This window comes from Pieris napi, chromosome 21 (assembly GCF_905475465.1).
Source record: "Pieris napi chromosome 21, ilPieNapi1.2, whole genome shotgun sequence".
In the NCBI taxonomy this organism is placed as follows: Eukaryota; Metazoa; Arthropoda; class Insecta; order Lepidoptera; family Pieridae; genus Pieris; species Pieris napi.
The window spans coordinates 5,058,680-5,080,779 of NC_062254.1; the positions used below are offsets into that span (position 1 = coordinate 5,058,680).

The 22,100-nt window shown below is 32.7% G+C and overlaps 1 protein-coding gene across 1 annotated transcript in view; it reads left to right on the forward strand.

Annotated features, from left to right (window-relative positions):
* LOC125060179 (suppressor of lurcher protein 1) overlaps nucleotides 1–22,100 on the forward strand; it is a 267,859-nt gene that overhangs the window by 26,503 nt on the left and 219,256 nt on the right. The window contains exon 2 of the mRNA XM_047664946.1: nucleotides 11,903–11,943. Coding sequence (XP_047520902.1) covers nucleotides 11,908–11,943 — 36 coding nt within the window. The 5' untranslated portion in view covers nucleotides 11,903–11,907. The remainder of the gene's footprint in view (nucleotides 1–11,902; nucleotides 11,944–22,100) is intronic.

Below are 22,100 nucleotides of genomic sequence, written 5' to 3' on the forward strand. Positions count from 1 at the left end.
TTTGAAAATACTTCGTGTTTCATTTCGTTCGTATTTTAAAAATAGAATTTAATACAATTTTAATGTATCGTGTCTAAAGCTCTATAAATAATTGCGTCAAAATGAAATTCAATTCGTATTGATTGACGAGGAAAAGCGGCTCATGTCCAATGAATATTAAGGCTCATTGCGATGAAAAACAAAATCGAAATCAAATCATTCGTTACTCCTTCGTTCGTTTCAACCAGTCGACGTCCACAGCTGGGCATTGAACAGATAGGTAAGAGGCATTTATATCATATATTCATTCTTGTTATGATTTTGGTTCTTAATATTTTTATTTATTTGTTAGTATATTATTGAAATGCTTTGAACATAAATATCGTTTATAAAAGTAACAAAATCTCGAAGCTATCGTAATCATTATATTTTTGTAGATGGGTTTGTTATAAATTTAAAGGTATCAGAGTCAGGTTAACATAATTTCTATGGTCCTATCTAAACTTAAATTTCGTATACTATTGCGCGATTGATAACAAATCCCTTCCTAAAATAACATACCTATGTATAAATTTCATAGTTTAAATTATAATAATTCATCTTGTAATAACAATATCATTTAAAATGAATAATATATATGTATAAAAATGCTGGACAAATTTGGCTAATCTCGATCTTTGTGGAAGTTCAGGGACGGTTTTAAGAGTCGAGTATAATATTTAATAAAAAAAATAAAAAAAACGCGAAGAAATTCATTGCAAGTTTGCGGAATTAACTTGGAGTAGGTATATGTGTGATACGGAATAATTTAGTTATTTATAACAATTTATTTTCGTACCGATCTACCAAAAAGTCACACAATAGCCATAACTTACCCGGACCATATGTCACGTGTCGTGAATAGATTCGATATGAGCCAAGGCTGTCTATGAAATTTCATTAAGTAGATTAACTACCGTGCTAACACATGGTCGTAGCACGCCTGACAGATATTGCTGTAAAGCATTACTGTGGATAAAACATGGTTCTATATAAAAGCATCCAAATGTGCAAAGGTTCTGTGATTATAGAAACCAATTTCTTGAAGTTCGATATCTTTTAAAATAAAAACGGTCTTATAAAATATTAGCATAGAGCATTGATGGTCTATGCTTTAGCGTATACCAGAGGTCGTGTCTTTGAATCACGGTTGCAACATTGATGCACAATGTTTTTCTTTCTTTATGCTAAATTAACACTTGCTTTTACGGTGATGGCAAAATTGACATGACTTAAAAATCCCAAAATCTGTTACATGTGACAGGCACAAGAGGCAGATCATCAAAGAAAGGTGCAATCTACGGCTAAGAACCATATTATAGGTTTGTAGCGCTACCGCCAGCGTTGGTAAATATAGTGTTTGTTAAATGAAAGGGATTATAAGAGCGGACTGAACAACGTGTTGAAACCAGATGTATCTGGAAACCAGATCGGTCTTGATGTTTCCAAAGTCAAAACTGTAAAATCTTTGTCTGGAATTTAATCAATACATTTATAAGTTAAATTTTCCTTCAATAGCGTCTTTGTGTTTTATTATAAATGTATTCTACTCATTAATTTATTACGTATAATGTATAGAGATTCGGGTAACAAGTATGTCTGTGTTATAATTGATACGTTGTTCATATAAGAGTAAACTTCAAGACCCTTATTAACTAAAGGCCTGCGATACAAAGCTGAGCTTGATTATCCGTATTACCCGACCGATCTGTCTCACCTCGACGTCGTTCCACAACTGAGCGTTTCATAAGGCAGTTTTTGCCGCGCACCACCACTATGTGGAACCAGCTGCCTACTGAAGTACAAGAAGTACCGAACCAATTCGACTTAGGGTTCTTCAGCGTACCAATTCTTAAAAGGCCGCCAACACACTCGCGAGCCTTCTGGCATTGAGAGGGTCCATGGGTGGCGGTATCACATCAGGAGAGCCTCCTGCACGTTTGTACCCTGTTCTAAGAATAAAAAAAAGTGCGTGCGTACAAAGTACACATGTCAGAAGTGAAACTTCTTTGGCAAATTAATTTTAAAGTCTTGTTCATATTTATACAAATCTAAAACTTTTGATTTCCTAGACTTGGAGGGAGGGAAAAAGGAAGATATGTTACACGTCGCATTTTAATGTACAATTCGTCATTTGACATTTCAATAAATTATTTTGCATAAAATAAAAAATACTAATATTTCATAAGTTCTCTTTTCGAAATTTTAATTTTAAAAATATATTTTTTTTAAGGTAATTCACCCTTCTCACTCTCTCTCAATTGGTCACAATCGCTCCCTCCCTTTTCTTCGACAAAAACGCTTCACATCTTGGTGACGTTTTTTAAAAAAATTACCCTCATGCGTCTAAAGTTTCACTTCAAAAAATAAACAAATAGCAATATTAAATTATGTGTATAATATTTCTATTATCTATGTATCTAAAGGCTATACAAACCAAATATCAAAACATAACTGAGAGTAGGCGTCTGACGGCCAATTAATCTAACGCTGGACACAAAAGACCGCAACCAAAACCTTCACATACAATATTCAACGGCTAAAATAATATCACGAAAGTGTATTAACTCACTTTGTTTAGCGAGTACAATAAAATAGTGATAGAAATTTCAGTTGGAATGCGGCAAAAGTTATCGTCACGCAAACTTACCGCGCCGTCTAACCGCTTGGAGATTGAATAATTAACGAAATAACGTATTAAATGTTTATGAGGCTTTCTTATTATATTTAAAATGCTGTTTACTTTATATAATTAAGCTTCTTAATTAAGTCTCTGCTGAGAATATAAAAACCGAGTTAATAAGTGTGTCAATCTTGGGCTTCATATCTTTATGTTGTTTGTTGTTTATCTCTTTTAATGTGAATTAATATATTCCGTAATTATTATAGTTTAAACACTCCCTTTGTTTTCCCACTTTTACTCCCTATGTTTAGCTATACGTGTATCGTGGATATATAGCATATATATCTTTTTAATAACAGTATGGGAGGAGCAGCAAGCTTGAGCTACGTGTAATCAACCATTTTAATACAAATCGTGTATAGCTTTCTTTTTTGTATATCCGCGATGGAAATGCATTTGCGCATTCACTGCCCCCAAAAATAGCACAGGTGTGGGACTCGACCCACACCTGAAACTGGGTGTGCAATACCCACTAAAACCCGTGTTAAAGAGACTCCAGGGTCGCTTTCGCATTCCATCGGGGAAAACGGATGTTGTATGCCTAGGAATTAGGATGTATTTATACATACATTATAGACCACGCGCTCTCTTTTCTATGTTAGCTATGGTTCCCTGCTTGCCATAGATATTCAACCGTGCCCACATCTGCCTGAACCGTAAAAGCCTACCCAATGAAGGTAACAAATTAAAAATTTAAATAAATTTGCGCTCCGATCGGGACTCGAACCCCATACCCCGAGCGCTGCAGTTGCCTAATAAGACCGCAAAGCTACGAGGCCTTTAAATTATGTATTTATAATCTATTGGATATATTCTCAGTTTAACTTTGTGTCTTCGTATCGTTCCCGATTTCAGAAATTAAACTTATCTTACGCTATACACATCGCTAACTGATCCAATTAGACTGAATATAACATTTAGCGGTGACCTTCATATACACTTGACAGGAAATACTTAGGCTCGTTTAGACACCTATTTCTGTGGCGTGGGTTTTCTACATATCTCGCGACCTTGACAGTTCTCAGACTCTTTTTGTTACTTTACTCCACCCCTTCTTTTGTAGACCCCACACATAATTAGTGCCGTTGTTTTATAAATGAATTCATTTACGAATAATAAATGAATTATATTTGTTTTTCATTACACGCAAGTGTCTATTGTTCCGTATTATGAATTAGAACCGATTTCGACCTAGCTTTTGTTTCCATTATCATGTAAATTTGTATAAGCCGTTGAATAGAAACGTTCGGAATCGTTAATTTATCACGTAAATCTTGTTTGGAACTGGCAACCACATACGAGTATTTCAGACACTGTATTGACGCTGATTAGCATATACAGCTTTCTAAGAGCGGATTCCAAAAAAAAAATATACATTTTAAATTTCATTTCCAATACGAACACCTTATGTTACGAAAAAGTATGTAATTTCAAAAGATAAATTGACAGTCTTTGACTGTTTTTTATGATTGGACAATTCACACCAATTGACCTAGTCCCATGCTAAGCTGGTGAAGCTTGTGTTATGGGTAGTAGGCAACGGATATACATAAATTTTATAGATATATAGACATATAAATACATATTTAAACACCCAAGACCTAAGCACAATACCAAATGCTCATCACATCGATGTTTGTCTCAGCCGGGGATCGAACCCGGGACCCACAGATTCGCAGTCAGGGGTACTAACCACTAGACCAATGAGCCGTCTTTACTTATGATTTGGTTTGTTTTCAGACTTCTACTTAAAACGATTATAATGTAATGAAAATATAATGATTATACTACAAATTATATTATTATCGATACATCAGTATGATTCACTTAGTATAATGTAAGCGAGTTAACTTTTTCAATTAACTTTTAAATATTATTCAAGAATTTTCTAAAGAAACACGGAAAACTATAGTTTGTTCTTTTCCTAGCAATATGGAACAAACAATATATAACGATTAGCTAAAATTCTAAAGACAAAAACGATTGTAAACTTTCTAATTAATTGATAACATTGTTTTATTGAAACATCAAAAACAATGTTCTACTCAAACTTGAATTCTAATTTCAAAATTAAATAGAGCATTTCAACACAAACATTTCATTTAATAAATCAAACTAGTCGATGAATGTAGCGTTCCGAATAAAGGCATTCAAAGTGAAGACACAATAACACTGGCAGAAAGATTTACGGCCGTAAACATTTTCCGGTCGGTGTAAATATTAGTCTAGATAGCGAGGATCTTCTATAGATTGTAGACAATGGGGTTATTAACGTTTCAAAAAATTTTAATACCGCTTCTAATCGATCATGTTTTCATTAAACATCATTTCAAAGTTAAAATGGGATTTTTGAGTTTATACATCTGGCTATTACTGTACTAGAATTAATAAACAGCCTTGCGATTCTGTAACTCACTTTTCGAACTCACACAGCGGTTTTCGCAGCGGCGGTCGCGCTCAAATAAGTCATGAAGCAGTCATTTTACGATTTCGCATTCTGATAAGGAGGGAGCTTGTAGTTCGTTGTTGTGGTGGTGTGGTTTTTACTCTGTCTGACTTGACATTTCAAGAGTTGAAATTTATGATGGTCTATTAGGGATTGATTGGAATTCTATATGGTAACATGAACGTAAATGAAATAAATATAATGTTAAATTAATTAATACGTAAAACTAAAGATAATAAAATTTAGTGTTAAATCAAAGTTTATAAATTTAAAACAGTTTTTGAAACCGCATGACATAAAAATTTATATATTAATATTCTCATAAAACATTGAATCGAAATTATTCCAGTTGCTGCTCATGTTTGGAAGTTTATTGTTCTGTACGCTATTTAATAATAATATATCTGTAAAATTGTGTCAAAATATTAATTGTTATAGCTTTCGTTTTTTTTATAGAACAGGGGTTAGAGGTTCATCTGATTAAGTAATACAGCCGACCATGGCCACTCTCAATGCAAGGGGGCCCGCGAGTGCGTTGCCAGTCTTTTAATAATTGGTACGCTATTTTCTTGTAGAATCCTAAGCCGTATTGGTTCGTAGTGATTCGTTCAGCTGGTTCCTCAAAGTGGTGGTGAGCGGCAAAATGCCTTAAAAAACGCTCAGTTGTGGAACGACGGTTCCAAAGCTAATGTACCACAGCGATCTTATTCAAAATAAGGAATGAAACAACTTTACTTATTATTTTGAATCTTATGGTGTTTGGCACTCGGTCATGAACTTATTGCTAAGCCAAGACGAAAAATTTGTAGCAGTAATACAACACGACGTTTTGCGTGCTGTGCATATATTTTCTTTACGGAAATATAACAACCTGGGACCATATTAGTAAGTTATTTTGTACTAATACCAATGTATTTAATAATGTATACTACACAATTAAATAAGGTTTCTTAAACGGATATAAAGTCGAATTCATAACATTATTTAAATATCTTGTTTTGAGTGCTTTGTAGCAACCGTGGATAGATATATCGGTTAAAAAAGTTTAGAATTAAATTATAATTGTGAAGTTCACAATGCTCTTACTATTACCAAATGCAATGGCATTAAAAAGGTGAATTTTATTTAGTTTCTCGTTGCTGATGATGCAGTGTAAAGTGTCAAGAGTTTGATATATCGACACTCGACATTGTGTCAGCGACACGTCTGTATCAGATTTACTGAGCGCTCAAAATTGCCGGAAATAACATTGTTTTATCATTTTCCAATTCCGTATTATTTTCGGAAAATTATGATAATTGGATGCTAGTGACAAATGAAAATTTGATTTATATACTTTATGTTTTCATTAATATTTTTTAATAATAGTTGTATATGTAAGTATATGTTATTTATCTATATACGCGTATATGTCACGATGAAATTAAATAAACTGAAATGTAAATGAGCGGTACACGTGGTAATAAACACATTAATTACCATGTGTTCAACTAGTGCCCAAGAAACAATAAAGAGAAGACAATTTAGAAGGAATAAAGAAACAGCAGCTGGTGGTACATGACAGAAATGGCGGAATTTGGAGGAGGCCTTTGCCAAAAAAGGGCTCACAGGAATGAATAGATGATAAAAGTATAAATGTTTTTAAATCTAAAGTATTTGAAATAAAATACTATTATTGATTCATCATTATATATCATTATTATACGTACATCGAGCCGCAAATACTTATTCAATACTTCATCCTTAAAATACCTTCGTCTTTTCAGTGTTACATCAGATTCTTTAATAAATATGGCTTACGGTACGATTACGAAGTAGAATGTTAAAGTAATTTGAAATGGAAATAAAATTAAAATTTTATTAGTATCTGTATTTACGGTAAAATTAGTATTTTACTTTTTAATTAAAAACTTTGAAGGATGAAAGGGTTGCTTGTACACGGGGGTTACATTAAAAGTATTACCTGTATTAGCTTATTGTACAGTAAATAAATAATCAGGGCATGTTGCCACATCTGAGCGCAGAAACGGAAAATATTGTAAAAAAAGCAAATGCTGTGTTGGTCTAGTGGCGTGCGAGTCGTAGGTTCGATCACCAATGCACTTTCCGTCTACGTGCGCCTTTAACACTCGCTCGTTGAGGAACAACATCGTGCCTATTAGAAAAAAATGATCACGAAACTAATACAGAAATTAAAGGCCCGTGTGACGTTGCAACGCCATCTTATTGTATAACTCATAATATGAACATTTATTACAAGAATTTTAAGCTATTGCAAAGCTTTTATCGCGGGCTTTAAGCGCGGCGACCGAATCAAGAAATTCCGTAACGAAAAAACCTAACACACGATGACGTATTATAGGTGCGGCCAATACTCGATAGAGCGGGACCAGAACGCATACTGCGTATTCACATCTCTCTGACGAGATCGGTGACGTAGCGTAAGCGCGGCCTGTGCAGTCGGTACGCGTTAGAGTGAGACAGACTATATAGGCGTGTCAGTCTGAGTCTGGTAGAGTGGTAGATAGAATTAATATCAAAGAAAAAGCTTGAATTAATATCAAAGAAAAAAAAACTGCATAAATAAAAAAAACAAATAATTATAATTACATAAGTTGATAAAAAATGTTAGAAATAGCTTTACCGTGGCAGTCCCCGAGTGCCACACGTTTTTTTTATTTATTTAAGTAGTCTTAGTCGTATTAACAAAGTTTTTAACATATTGGTAAGATCATTATTATTAATACATAATATGTATCATTATTTATTGTCCTATTCATCGATAAAGACACAGACCTGTCGCCTTAAATAACGAAAATTACACAAACCCACACAATGTAGGTATTATAAAATGTGAAAACATTTTTTATTCAAACACTGAGCTGAATATTTTGTTTCGAGTTAACATTGTAATAAATTGTCAACTTTTAAATTGAAATACTTGTAATGACACTCATGTGACAAGGGTTGTTTATGTTTGAAGTTTAAATTATTTAAAAAGTATTTATTAGGTTTTTGTTTATGATACGTTATTTGAAAATGGAACATGTTTTTTATTTATTTATTATCCACGACTAGGGGCTATTGTCAAAAGACTTTAGCCAGCTCTCTGTGCAAATAAAAAAAAGTATTTCTGGCCGGTATGCTTTTAAATACAAGTCATTTATTAATCAGTAACAGTTAATGGCTTACTTTTTTAATTAATCTAACGTGAAACATATAAGATAATGGCATTTATAGAGGATACTTATCACATAATAGCTCGTCATATAACGTCACTATAGAATGATAACCTCGTATGTAAAAAAAACATTTTTTTAAATTCTTAGAGTCAATTAACTGGTATAATCATGAAGTAAGGAGTTATTTATGTTATTAATAAATAAGTCCTTTTTACCATGAAACATGTTTTTCATTCCCTGTAATGGTTGGTTATCTCGAGATACGAGGTTATCATTCTACAGCGACGATAAGTTTATAGACTATAGACTGCTACTCTCTACTACGTGAATGTGAAAATTTGAAATACCTCAGTATCAGTATCCTCAGTTTACAAAGAATTTTCTTTCTTTACTTTGAGACTGCTATAATCCTAAATAAGTTTAAGAGAGTGTAGTCGTATTAATTACACCAGAACAGTAATTAAAAGTTTTTAAACTAAATAAACGATAAATATTTTACATTCCAAGTTTAATACAAGCGTAATACGACGTTCCTAAAGACTCGAATAATGCGATGAGACTGTTTCTATCGTTTTATTTGCATTTTACATGTTAAATATCTTAACGAAATTACAATACGCGTTAATGGACTTTATAATAGTGTCAATATAAACCACAATATCCTGAAATCTAAATAAAACGGGAACTTTGAATAAATATGTTATTTCCTACAAATTATACCTAGCTAGCAGTTGTATAAATCAATGATTCAAGAATTAATTAGTCATAAGAAGCTGTCTATATAAATGTACCGTTTTAACCAAAGAGTATATCTCTTTTCATCACAGTGTTAGTACTATTTGTTAGTAAGAGAGGAATGAGTGCTTTAATTAAAGTAACATAATTCGATGTAGTTGTTATGAATTGTAGCAAAACTAATATCGCATGTTTCAATTATAAATATGTGTCCAAATCCGAAATTCAGTCATTAGTATACAAGAATTGCTTTACATATTAACGATATAAAATTCTTTTTTTATGATATATTAATAAATCTAAGGATTAGTTGTTATATATCTTATTAAATGATTTTGAGTTAAACAACCTGCCTATTTAATTTTTACTCTTAATGAATCATTAATAAATAATAATAAACAAGTGCGTGCGTACAAAGTACACACTACACATGTCAGAAGTGAAACTTCTTTGCCAAACTAAAACTGGCAAACTCTTGTTCATATTTATACAAATCTAAAACGTTAGATTTCCGAGACTTTGACAGGGAGGGAAAGGGAAGATATGTTAGGAATTTAATTGTCATTAAAACATTAAGTGTCGAAAATTAATACAAATCAATTTTTTTTCTTCGATAATAAAAACACGTGGCATTTTAATTTACAATTCGTCATTTGAGATTTCAATAAATTATTTTGCATAAAATATAAAATACTAATAATATTTCATAAATTCTCTTTTCAAAATTTTAATTCAAAAAAAATATTGGTTGTTTGTAAAGTAGGTTTACGATCGAGATGTTTACGTTATAACGTCTTATTGGTGATATAAGTTTTTGGGAAGTAAGGAATTAATGAAGATAACAATTTTTTCAAATTTTAAATTACATCTATCGTTTTATTCACACTTTTGATGATAAATTTCGGGTGTAAAATGACAAGTTTACTTATTCGACTATGATATACATTTTTCTTCATACATTCACGGAATGACTGGCAGCGCTCGAGATGAGACGGGAGATCGGTCCGTCTCTCTCTCGTTATACCTGCGATCGCGCTCGTGAGGTTTTCGTGTGACACAAGTTTCTGAACATGTCACTCGACTAAAACGATTTTAAAGACGTTATCACGTCAAAAATATAATTTCTATACCTAAGGTAATTCACCCTTCCCACTCTATCTCAATCGGTCTTAATCGCTCTCTCCCTTTTGACAATAACGCTGCACATCTTCGTGACGTTCCGTAAAAATTTTACCCTCATGCGCCTAAAGAAGTTTCACTTCAAAAAGTTTCTTCCAATTATTACAAGTGTTATTATGGCCGATGTACATAAACGTTATATATAAACGAGAAAAGTATTTATGATAGTTTTCTTTTATAATTTTATGAATGGAATTAAAATAACGAGTTTATTGCATCATTTAAATAATGAAGTCGACCGCTTTTCAGCAATCGTGTTCAGTGAGTGAAGAAAATTTATACCGTACTTAGGCATAAATATGCTCGTTCAAAATAAATGAATCTATTTAGAGTTCCACACACAGTCCAGATCGCAGTCTCTTGGGAATTTCAAATTTCCAACATATTTTCCATGTTTTAAATAAATTAGAAGCCCGCGACTTTCATCCCTGAGGTCGTAGGTTCGATCCCCGGCTGTTCACCAATGGACTTTCTTTCTATGTGCGCATTAAACATTCGCTCGAACGGTGAAGGAAAACATCGTGAGGAAACCGACTTGCCTTAGACCAAAAAAGTCAACGGCGTGCGTCAGGCACAGAAGGCTGATCACCTATTTGCCTATTAGAGTATCAAATGATCATGAAACAGATACTAAAATCTGAGGCCCAGACCTAAAAAAGGTTGTAGCGCCATTGATTATTTTTATTAAATCAATTAGATGGATTTAGAAAAATTCCGAATTGATGTTTCGTAGTAGGATATTTAAAGTAAACCTTTTTATGTGAAAATCATCATCAAATGTCTCCGTGATGCGTTGCTCTGACTTCAGCGGTATCCTAGTCCTCGGGAGTTCACATAACGCCATATTAAAAGCTTTAGATGGGGTATCTATTATATTTCATCAGCTAGTTATCTTTACACCTACTTAAATATTGGAAAAAAAAATATGAGCTCCATATTAGCTTGAAATTGTTTACTTTGGACTATTATTACTGATACTTTTTTAATCGGACGGTTCACAACTGAGGTCGAATCTGCTGCATTAAAACTAATAAATTTATTTTTGTCCAGTAATAAGTAACGTAAAATAAAATAAGAGTGACTTAAATAATAAGTACATATCGTCTATTGGAAATAGGTATGTCTTTATTTATTTACGAATTTCTAGAAGTAGAAGAATTAAAACAGTATATTTACAATTCTACGTGCTTAGTGTAAGGGAATAGAAAATGAGTTAGCGCTAAGTATAACTTCTAAATGTCAAATTCAGAACGTTTTTTAACATACTAGTCATTACCCTAGGAACGAAAACGCTCTTCAATTGTTTTTCTAAACATAATTGTTTAACAAATTCTCATAGAAAACTGTGCAAAACTCGTTTATAAGTTTTAATGTAAGAGCTGCGAAGATTAAAGTTCGGTACCGAAGTTGCTAGACAAAGAATATTATATGAACGCGACGGCACTGAGTTAAGATGGTCGTACCCATAACTACAAAGGCGTCACACTTTTGTTGAAAATTTCAAGGAAATTGCTATATTTCCGAACAAATTGCGGAAAGTGGCGCACTCTTTCCTTTTCACTAACATTCTACGTACAACGTTCGTTTGACAATATCTTATATCCCCGCTTTAATATAAACTTGGATGAAGTGATATATATCTTTGTTTGTCTTTTTCAGATGCAATGGTTGCGATGGTAGTGCGGAATAGTATAATGCAGGTAAACATTTATATTATTTAGTAAATTTTAATATCCCAAGACAATTTGACGACTCATTGGTCTAGTGGTTAGTACCCCTGACTGCGAATCCATGGGTCCCGGGTTCGATCCCAGGCTGAGACGAACATCGGTGTGATGAGCATTTGGTGTTGTGCTTAGGTCTTGGGTGTTTAAATATGTATTTATATGTCTATCTATCTATAATATGTATGTGTATCCGTTGCCTAGTACCCATAACACAAGCTTCACCAGGTTAGCATGGGACTAGGTCAATTGGTGTGAATTGTCTTAAAAAAAAAAAAAAAACCAATGAACCTAAGAGATTCGAGAATTAAAGATAATCTGACGCTAGTACGTGGCATTTTTACATACGAGTAATAGTTAGTAAGTTTCGTTGACAAATCTCACCACTCAACAAAAACCAGTGCTACAACGTTTTAGGTGCGAATCCCAGGTTTCAGTATCAGTTTTCTCTAATAGGTTAGCGGCCTTTCGTCCTGACACACGCCGCCAGACAGAAAGCCCATTAGCGCGCAGCCAGCGAATGAATCTACGACCTACCTGCTTAAAAAGACTATTTATTTATTCAATAATGAAATATGACAAACACATCACAAATAAAAACATACAGATTATAGGATATAAGTGTCCATGAATTCTTTCACAAATTAGAATGTTTGTATACAAGTAAGAGTAAAATAAATGTAACATAAAAGTCAATTACAACAATGATAATAAATACGGAGCACGAAAGTCAAAAGTCAAAAATCATTTATTCATGTAGGTAACACAATGTACACTTATGAACGTCAAAAAAGAAATATACATAAAATGCTTCTAATTTTACATTTACTGCGAGTTCTCCGCCACACCTTTTAATCGCCAAGAATTTTTGTTTTACACAACGTTTGTAAGGAGCTGCAACCATTACACCATGTTCCACACGACATCTTAAGTAATTAATAATAATAAAATAAATTAAAAACAAAGATTTGTCCTCTATCAGCAGGAGGCATGGTGAAATTCCTATTTGCTAATGCTCCTGCACGCACTTACATTCTCGTGGGAACGACACGCAAATACATAGTCGAAACAACTAACATAACCGCATACACGAATTCAAGTAAGACCATAAGTCACAAGTCACCACAAGTAGCACCCGTTCACGAGTATAACGCAAGGCCAGCCATCGGCCCCCTCGCCATATTTTAGGGCGAGAGACAACCCGACGCATGGAGACATCGACGACGAGAACATCATCACTGAAAAACTCAGTGTTATAGTAATTACCCATTCTATGTATGAGGGTACGAAACCTGATGTTACTTTGCGAATTAGGTAAATAAAATGTATTGCATGAGCGAAGAGACCTGGTAGAAACAGAAACGTGTATTAGACCGAGTAGTTCGGAGGATGCCAGTGCCATCGACTAATTAGGTTAAACAAACACTTTAAAAAAAAAAAACTGGCACCTTTAGACAATTAACGTTCTAAACTCAATTTGAATTAATTAAAATAAATTTAATTGACTTACCAAGTCTGTATACACCTAATTATGTAAATTAATACGCGTAAAGTGGATTCTACCAATTTTAAACCGATGTACACGGCCGGCATGAAAGACAACACAATTTTTTGCTTTTTTAAATTAAAGAAATTTACAAATGTAAAGCGTAATAAGGAGTGTGACTTCCTCTTGCCAAAAATCAGCTGGAATTCTTCTAGGCATGCTTGCCATAATGTTTTTATAGCGTTTTAGAGGAATACGTTAACACTCTTCTGCAATAACTTAGTTACCTCCCTGAGGTTTTGTGCAGCAGGTTGCACTGATCTTTTATTTTTTTTTATTTTTTCATTATAAGGTATCTAACAGCTAACATACATATTATTATAAAACAAAACACTTAGACAATACAGACTACATACATCTTACTCGTCTCTTTAGAACATACCTTCTTTTAGTCGCACAACTTCCTCCAATCTCCTCTCGGCAAGCCTCTGCGCCTGGGTTATCGTAAGACCCGTAAGGACCCTGGGATCGGTCCAACGAGTTGGGGATCGAAATCGAGGTCTAGTGCTCTCCACTCTGCCAGTCACAATGATTTTTAGAACATCACAGACGTGCTCGATTGGGTTGAGAGGACTTCGAGCTGGCCAATCTAAACGACGGATCCCAACTTCTTGCATATACGCTTCGACGTCGCCAGACCTTTGCGAGCTAGCATTGTCGTCGATAAAAATAGAATATTCCTTTTATAAGTATACAGACTACATCAGACAATTTAATTTAATTAAATAACTGAATGTTAGACAGTTAATTTCCTCATAATCCGGTCAAATTAGACTAAAAAATAGGGGTAAGGTTACAAAAATTCCCACTTGGCTGAATATTGGTAGGATTGTTCAATACACTATTATAAAGGAAATGTGAAAAGTCCTCATCATGCACGTGCAAAAAAATTTACTCGGGTCAAAGGTCACAAAAACGGGTTTTTCGCGATTTTCAGCAAAATGGTAAGTTTTATCATAAAATTAGCTCAGACAAAAATTGTAGATCAGATAATTATCTATAAAAAATGTCTGAATACTTTTTTTGAGATCTTTAACCCCGAGTAAATTTTTTTGCACGTGCCGGATCGATGAGGACTTTTCACATTTCCTTTATAATAGTGTATTGAGCAATCCTACCAATATTCAGCCAAGTGGGAATTTTTGTAACCTTGGATGTCTAAATTGACCGGACTATCAGGTGCTCGTCGGTTTTTGCAAAAAAGGTTTTTATTAAATAGACATAATCTCTTGCCTTTTTAAAGCTTAGATAGACGCGAAAACTAATACTCCGTAATCCATTTATGTTAGAGTATTTTTAACTTCTCACTTTATGTTGTGAGCGAAGTAAGACAATCACTTTCGCTGAGATAACTTTACAAAGACCTTATCTAGGAAACTTTTAAACAATATCAAGTTAAATTCGTGTTGGACGAAACAAAATTGTACTTTTTCCAATACCGTGTTCTAAAGTTTACCAGTTGGGGTTTGGAGACATTTTTTATTGTTACCAAAACTTTTATAATAGCGCACTTAGACCTTTTCGCTTCCATGGCCTTCTGGTTAATGGATATGAAATAAAAGGTCCGCAACGCACATGCGAGCCTTCTGGCAATCTGACTGTCCATGGGCGGTCATTCAACATCAGATGCCCGTTTGCCTCCTATTACATATAAAAAAAAACAAAGTTCCTGGCTTGATTTATGGGAAATATAAAAGAGTAGAAAGGCTGTTTAAAAATACAATGTATCTTTATAAATTTTCTACAAGCTTTTATTTGTCTATAAATAAATATGATTGATGAACAGAGATCCGCTGCGGCGGTACTCCGCTAAAATAGCAATAGCGATCGACCCAATGTTCTTGTAAGCAATTTGGAAGTGCCCTCAGTATCCGTAGTCCTGATCTCCATAGATGCGGTACAAATACTCAATATCGAAGTCGGGATCGCAATCGCTATCGCTGTAGGAAGTTACAGAGTACCGGTGCTGACAATATATAAAACGAGTGTCGCGGTTAACATTATTTAATGCTCTTTACAATGTAAAATATTTAAAAACATAAAAAACACTCGTTTAATTATAACATGTAATTTAAATTGTAAATCTGTCCGTTTTCGCGTGCTGTTCGGCGTGTCATGTCACCGATTGACCGTAGCGTGTATATTACTAAATACTGCAAAATTAATTTTCAAGTTATTAATTTTCGTCCATGCACGCGTTGCCTGTGTGACGTCACTCCTTGGCGCTGTGTGTTAATAACATATAAGCATAACATTTTAATTGGAGGTTAATAAAGGTAACACAATTGCAAAAGATTTATGACGGTATTGGGTGAAACACTGATTTATTAACTAAAAGATGTAGGTCAAGATTAATTTCAGAGAAATACAGTGAACATTTTGTAACGTTAAACAAAAAAACAATTTAAATTTAGAATTCACTTTCAACATAGTATTGTTCGGAAACGACGATTTGTTTTGTTGTTCAAGACACAAAACGATTTAAATTTGGAATGCTCATCATATTGCATCAACCACTAAATTCTTTATTTAAACAGAAAAAGAAATAGATTCAAATTTGGAACACGCTATCACTTTGGTCACTTTTGCTATTACATTAGTTACCCAAATTGTATGAGATTAATGCAACTAAGTAGAAATACAAAGCAAACGTACAGAATAAGCTATAAACCTCGAACAAGCAAGTGGAGTGGGTCAAGTAGGTATTTACTAAGCACTTGATCCCTTTTAAAGCTTGATTGTATCCACACGATCAATCATCGTATACGGAAAGCGCTGAGAAAGTTTCGAATATGAGTCTCATATTTAATCGTTTAAGTAACTCTTGCTTAATGTTGATGTATGGATTTTTAAATTAAAAATATTTTAAGTTTCATGAATAAATATAACAGTATTCACTGCTATTTAATAAATGGCTTCTTCAAATAAAATCGACCATTTATTTAAAATCACATTCTTGATCGTTTTTAATCTGTTTTTGGTCTTCAAAGTCTCCCTATATTGCAATTCCTTATACCAAGTTTCGACTGATCCTACTGAACCAAGATACATCATATGCATACAAAACCATGTTGGCTTTTCCAACCTTCTAATCAAAAGGTCTACTACTATTATACAATTTTTGAAGTTAAACTTCTTTTCGCGCGTTAAGGAAAAATGATGAGAGTAAATTTTGCGATGCGCGCGCACACCGTCTCAAAAAACCGACACCCGCACACCGTCACAAAAAATCGACACCTAAAGTTATTAGCATAGTCAACATTTTAAAATAAAAAAAATCCATTTAATGAATTATGTAGAAATAGTTTTTTTAATACAGATGTCTTTACTAAGAATTCAAGCCTAACTTAAGATGAATAAGTAATATAAGTCAAACCTTATTTACTAATAATTAACTAGTCCTAATGATTTAGTCCTTTTCAGTCTTCTCATCAGACCCGTGTCAAAAAGAGTTGCGGAGAGTTTATTGCCACTTCTCTTCCGTTCTACGCTCTTGATTTGAGAACTGCCAATAAATGCAAACTCAGAAGCATTTAATGTATATTTCTTTTTTTGACGTTCATAATTGTACATTGTGTTACCTACATGAATAAATGATTTTTGACTTTGACTTTGACTTTAAGGAGTTGAATTGCCTCGACATTATACAATATAACAATTATACAATAGTAGCAAATCTATGTTTTCATTTGCTTTGAATTTAAACGTCTCGTATTTTAAAATTACATTTATTATTTCAAATAATATTGTATAGACGTAAAAAACATAATACACAATATTTATGGTACATAGTCCCAAAGTTATATTTTTGATTAAATGGCATAAAAATTTGAACACCTACTTCATATATGTTCAGATCCAGTTTCCCCACGATGCCTTTCATTACGGTGCGAGTAAATTAATTAACATGACTGTGTTACAATTAATTTACGTTAAGATTTAACTTAATAGCTATTTTATACTAAGGCATTTGTAATAATTCAAACTTCCAAACAATGTAATTCAGAGTTTTCAAGTAATAGTAATATCTTACAATGAATGATTTTCTAAAAACTCAACGCGCGATCACTCCAACAATAACATTATTCTGGAGTTTTGCCAGAACCCGACTTTTGTTTTGCTTGCTTTGTTTGGCTTGTATGTAAATAACTGCCGACGTTTATAATCTACTTCGATTAAGTTTGCGTCGCTAGAGGGCCTAATCTTTGCTTGAAAATATTAAATGCAAAGCGAAATATAATACGCTGTTACCAAGTGGATCATTCATAAATCTTATTAGGCTTAACATAACCTTAAAATCTTAAATGAAATGAGCTTTGAAATGTATAGATATACATGAGGGCTCGGTGGCGATAAGCCTAAATATATGTTTGTGTGTGTATTTAAAATTAGAATAATTGCATTCAGGGCTTCATATGTATAGTAGCTTAAACCGTAGGCTTATCGCCTCGTTGAATTTACCTTTTGCATATATGTGTCTAGAATTAGCCTTTGGCTACAACGTGCTATTAATTAAGTATATTATTGTTATTATGTTGGTGTTAAAGTATTACATGTCACTATACCTTGGTATCCCACCAAGGGGACACCAAGTCATCGCAAGCTAGGCATTCCTCTTTTAAAATTTTTAGGTCACAAAATATTGGAAATCAAATGCAGTTCTTTGCCTGACACTACGATTCGTTCATAAACATGTGACGACTACAAATTTACGTAAATGTAGTATATATTATTTAAACTATACTGAATCGGAATTTCGCTAAATATACATTTAAGTGTATGTACATACACTTTAATAATTGTGTTAAATTAAACATAATAATTGAAAGGCGCTTCAACTGTAATTTCCTTAAAAGGCAAGTAGGTTTTCAGACTTCTGTTCCTGACACACGGCGTCAAGTTTTTTGCCCCTAAGGCATGCCGGGTTCCCTCACGATATTTCCTTGACCGCATGAACGAGTGTTAGACATAAAGTTAATTGGTGTACAACCGAGATCGAACCTACGACCTCAAGGATATTGGCATACTTGTATAAGGCTTTATTTGTTTTTAATTAAAACGATCAGAATAACAAAGCCAACTAACAATACCAAGGTACCTACTTAAGTTTTACTCCCTCGCTTGTTATTCTTAGGGCTTGCCAAGACGATATCACCCATAGTCAGCGCTAAGCTCATTTGTTCACTTGGCAATTGGTGAGGGTTCAAACATATTTCAATAGAACAGTGTGGCAGTAAATTCAGTTGGCTCTGGACAAATAATACCAAGAGCATGTATCCTGCCAAGCTGTTCGCATTCCAGCTCAATAGTACTCGAGAGACCTATGAAGACGTTATTGCCTTTTAATGTAAAATCACGCGGCTCGTTTTTGTATGGAAATAAGAAGCTCTTTCAGCTTTCTTATACCCTGGTACTTAATTTTACATTACATTGTAGAATTTGACACCATTTTTTATTTATTTTTAATATCCCTTATAGTTAGTTATAGGGTTAGAAACAGGATAGTTTTTATTTATTTATATGAAGTAATGTCCTAAAGTTTAGATTTCAGTAAGAAATATATATGCATTTATGACATCAATTATGTACGTAATATAAAAAAATAGAAATTTATGTATTTATTTATTAATGCTTCGTTGCAATAACATAATAAAATTGACGAAATTAAATGAAAAAGAGGGCAACTGGCGGCCTTATCGCTTTCGAGCGATCTCTTTCAGGCAATCACTGTTGAAAAAAAAAAGAAAATATATTAAATTAGATAGGGTAAGCAAGAAGTGCAAAACATATAATACATATACTTATTCACACAAAACTAATGAAGGAACAAAAAAAAAAACTAAAAAAGGACACATGAAAAATAAAAAGTGCACATGAATCACGACAATTGTAGATCATTCTCACAACAACATTTAACAACTGATCTAATGCCTAGTATCCGAATCCCGCAAATTTGATCAAAAACAATAAATTGGTCACATTTATAGGGCGAATATCCTATCGCTTATTCAATCCCGTGAGTCTATGAAAAAATCAGTCAAAATAGATTCATGAGTCGCATTTTCAATTCCATTATAACTTTATGATAGATTATTAGATTATAAAAACAAGGTCATAATTATAAAGTGAGATTTATTTTTATTTTAATTCCATGGAAATAATGAAAGTACAATTCATTTTCAGTCCTACGTGATGACATCATTTTTCCTTCGCGGTGAGATATTAATCTCAAAATTTTCCTTTTTATTAAAAACATTCCGCGTTTGTTCAAGTAAAATGTAATTTAAAACAATTTGTAAATTTGCTCTGACAAATTTATTTTGCTAATTAAATATTTCTCACGCTCTTTTGTGTAACTTAATTGATTTAATGTTTAAGTCCATTGTGGTGTTTTTATTAATTTCCTAGCACATATTTATGTATACTTTTATATACCGAAATTACGGATCGGCTTCGTAGGCACCGTATAAACATATACGCTGTAAAAAAATAATAATCTATACTAATATTACATAGAGGAAAGATTTGTATGTAAGTATGCTTGTAACGAATTGTCTCAAAAAGCAATGGACCGATTTTAAAAATTCTTTCACCATTTGAATGCTACATTATCTTATTATTAATATAGGTTATTTTAATTGCAAGAAATAAATAAGAATCCCTACTAATTTAACCCAAGGTGTAAAAAAAGCCTTTAAAATATCTTTAATCGCATGCGCTGCGAAAATGATTGATGTTAGAACAAAAAAATGTTGCACAATATTAAAGAATATAATATGAATATCTACAATTTAAAAAAAAAATGTCCATCTGTGTGAGGCCGGGACGGGCCGCTAGTAATCAGTTAAACAGATGGAAAATACCAAATACAGAGCATGGAGCGAGTAATAGTATTATTTAATTATTAAAGTGAAAACAAAATAACAGGATTATAAAACTGATTCTAAACAACTAAGGTCTGATTTTCTGACTATTGTATATTTTTAAGAATCATTTTATAAATCGTGAAAAATAAATATTAGGTAACAGTTAAATCTATTAAAGATCTCACAGCAAAAACTAGTTAAAAGCAGAAAATAGACTCGATATGTAACCACGACACATTCATAGGATTAGCCTAATGGAGATATACTGACTTTCAGCTAAGGTCTATCTTCAGCCGACATCGCTGTTTGCTTCTTCCATTTATCCCTATTTGCCTAACATCTATTTTTAAATACACTGCTATGTTTGGGGACTTTATATTTAGTAAGAATTCTTTTCCAATTATTATTTAAATCGTGCGAACATGTAAACAAATGATTTTTCTTTCTTCACAAAATGAAAAGTTACTTAACGATAGCTACATATAATAAAAATATATAATTATAAAATATGCCAGTGTCATTGCCTTATTCTATGATTCAGGGTCCTTTGTCAAAATGTATAGAATTAGATATAAGGGAGTCATAGTTCCCGCAAAGGCTTGATTCTCTATCTCACCTTCACCCCTTTGTCACTTTTATTTAATAATTTTTATTATTAATAAAAAATAATAAAATGTGTTTATTCATTTTAAGTACATATGCATTACAATGTGTAAGATTTGGGATCCCTTTTAAGTAAAAACTACCTGTGTCAGGGTTTCATATAACAAACTTAATTATACATTCCTGCAATTCGACTGATTTCTTTTTTATTATATACTGTATGTACCTTGTTCATTGTTTCGTCATCTGCCAATTAGGTGACAAATATATATTTATATAGAAATACAAGAATGCCGAACTCGTTCAATATCGCCTGATATTATAAATATCTTCTGAAACTGTTATATACCACCATATTGGAAAGATTTTATTGGCTAACTTACTGACACTTTGCTTGAGTTGATATTAGGATTTACTACAACAACGTGCAATGAATCGTTTTATTTCTTAGTTAGCAAATTCTAAAATACATCTTACACAAAAAATATCAATAATATTATGGAAATTTAAAAATAACAATTCTTGTAGTTCTAGCAGTAAAATAACTATATTTTAATTTGAATACTATCAACCAAATTAAAAAAGCGTAATTAATAATAACAGAAAGAAAAAATAGTGCACAAGACCAGAGCCCCGTCAATAGACACTATAAGTAGTGTTATTGGACACTTTCTTGTATTAAATATCTTATATAAATATACTTAAATTACTTATTAGTCTTAAATAGACTAGATTTTAATGTTAAATGATGTCTTTGGGCAGAGACAATGTATACAAAAATAAACAAATTTTAAAAATATCATAATATACCATATCATTGTATTGCTTGTTATAACGGATAAAATGGCGATAATGTTCTGTGGCTGTCGACCATATTTTCATACTAAAGGTGGTAAGAATATATGTTTTTATAATATAAATGTTTGTAGTAGTAATAAAACGTACCTACATCATCTATGCCCAAATATGATTTTCTTTCTGTGACCAAAGTTACCTTTATAGTAAGAGAAGAATAAGAATGAACAATCTTTTTAGTTTTAATTTCACTGACCATTACTATTGACAAAACTCTATGGCACGCTAGACAATCTACTTTTATGTTTTACACCTGTCAACAC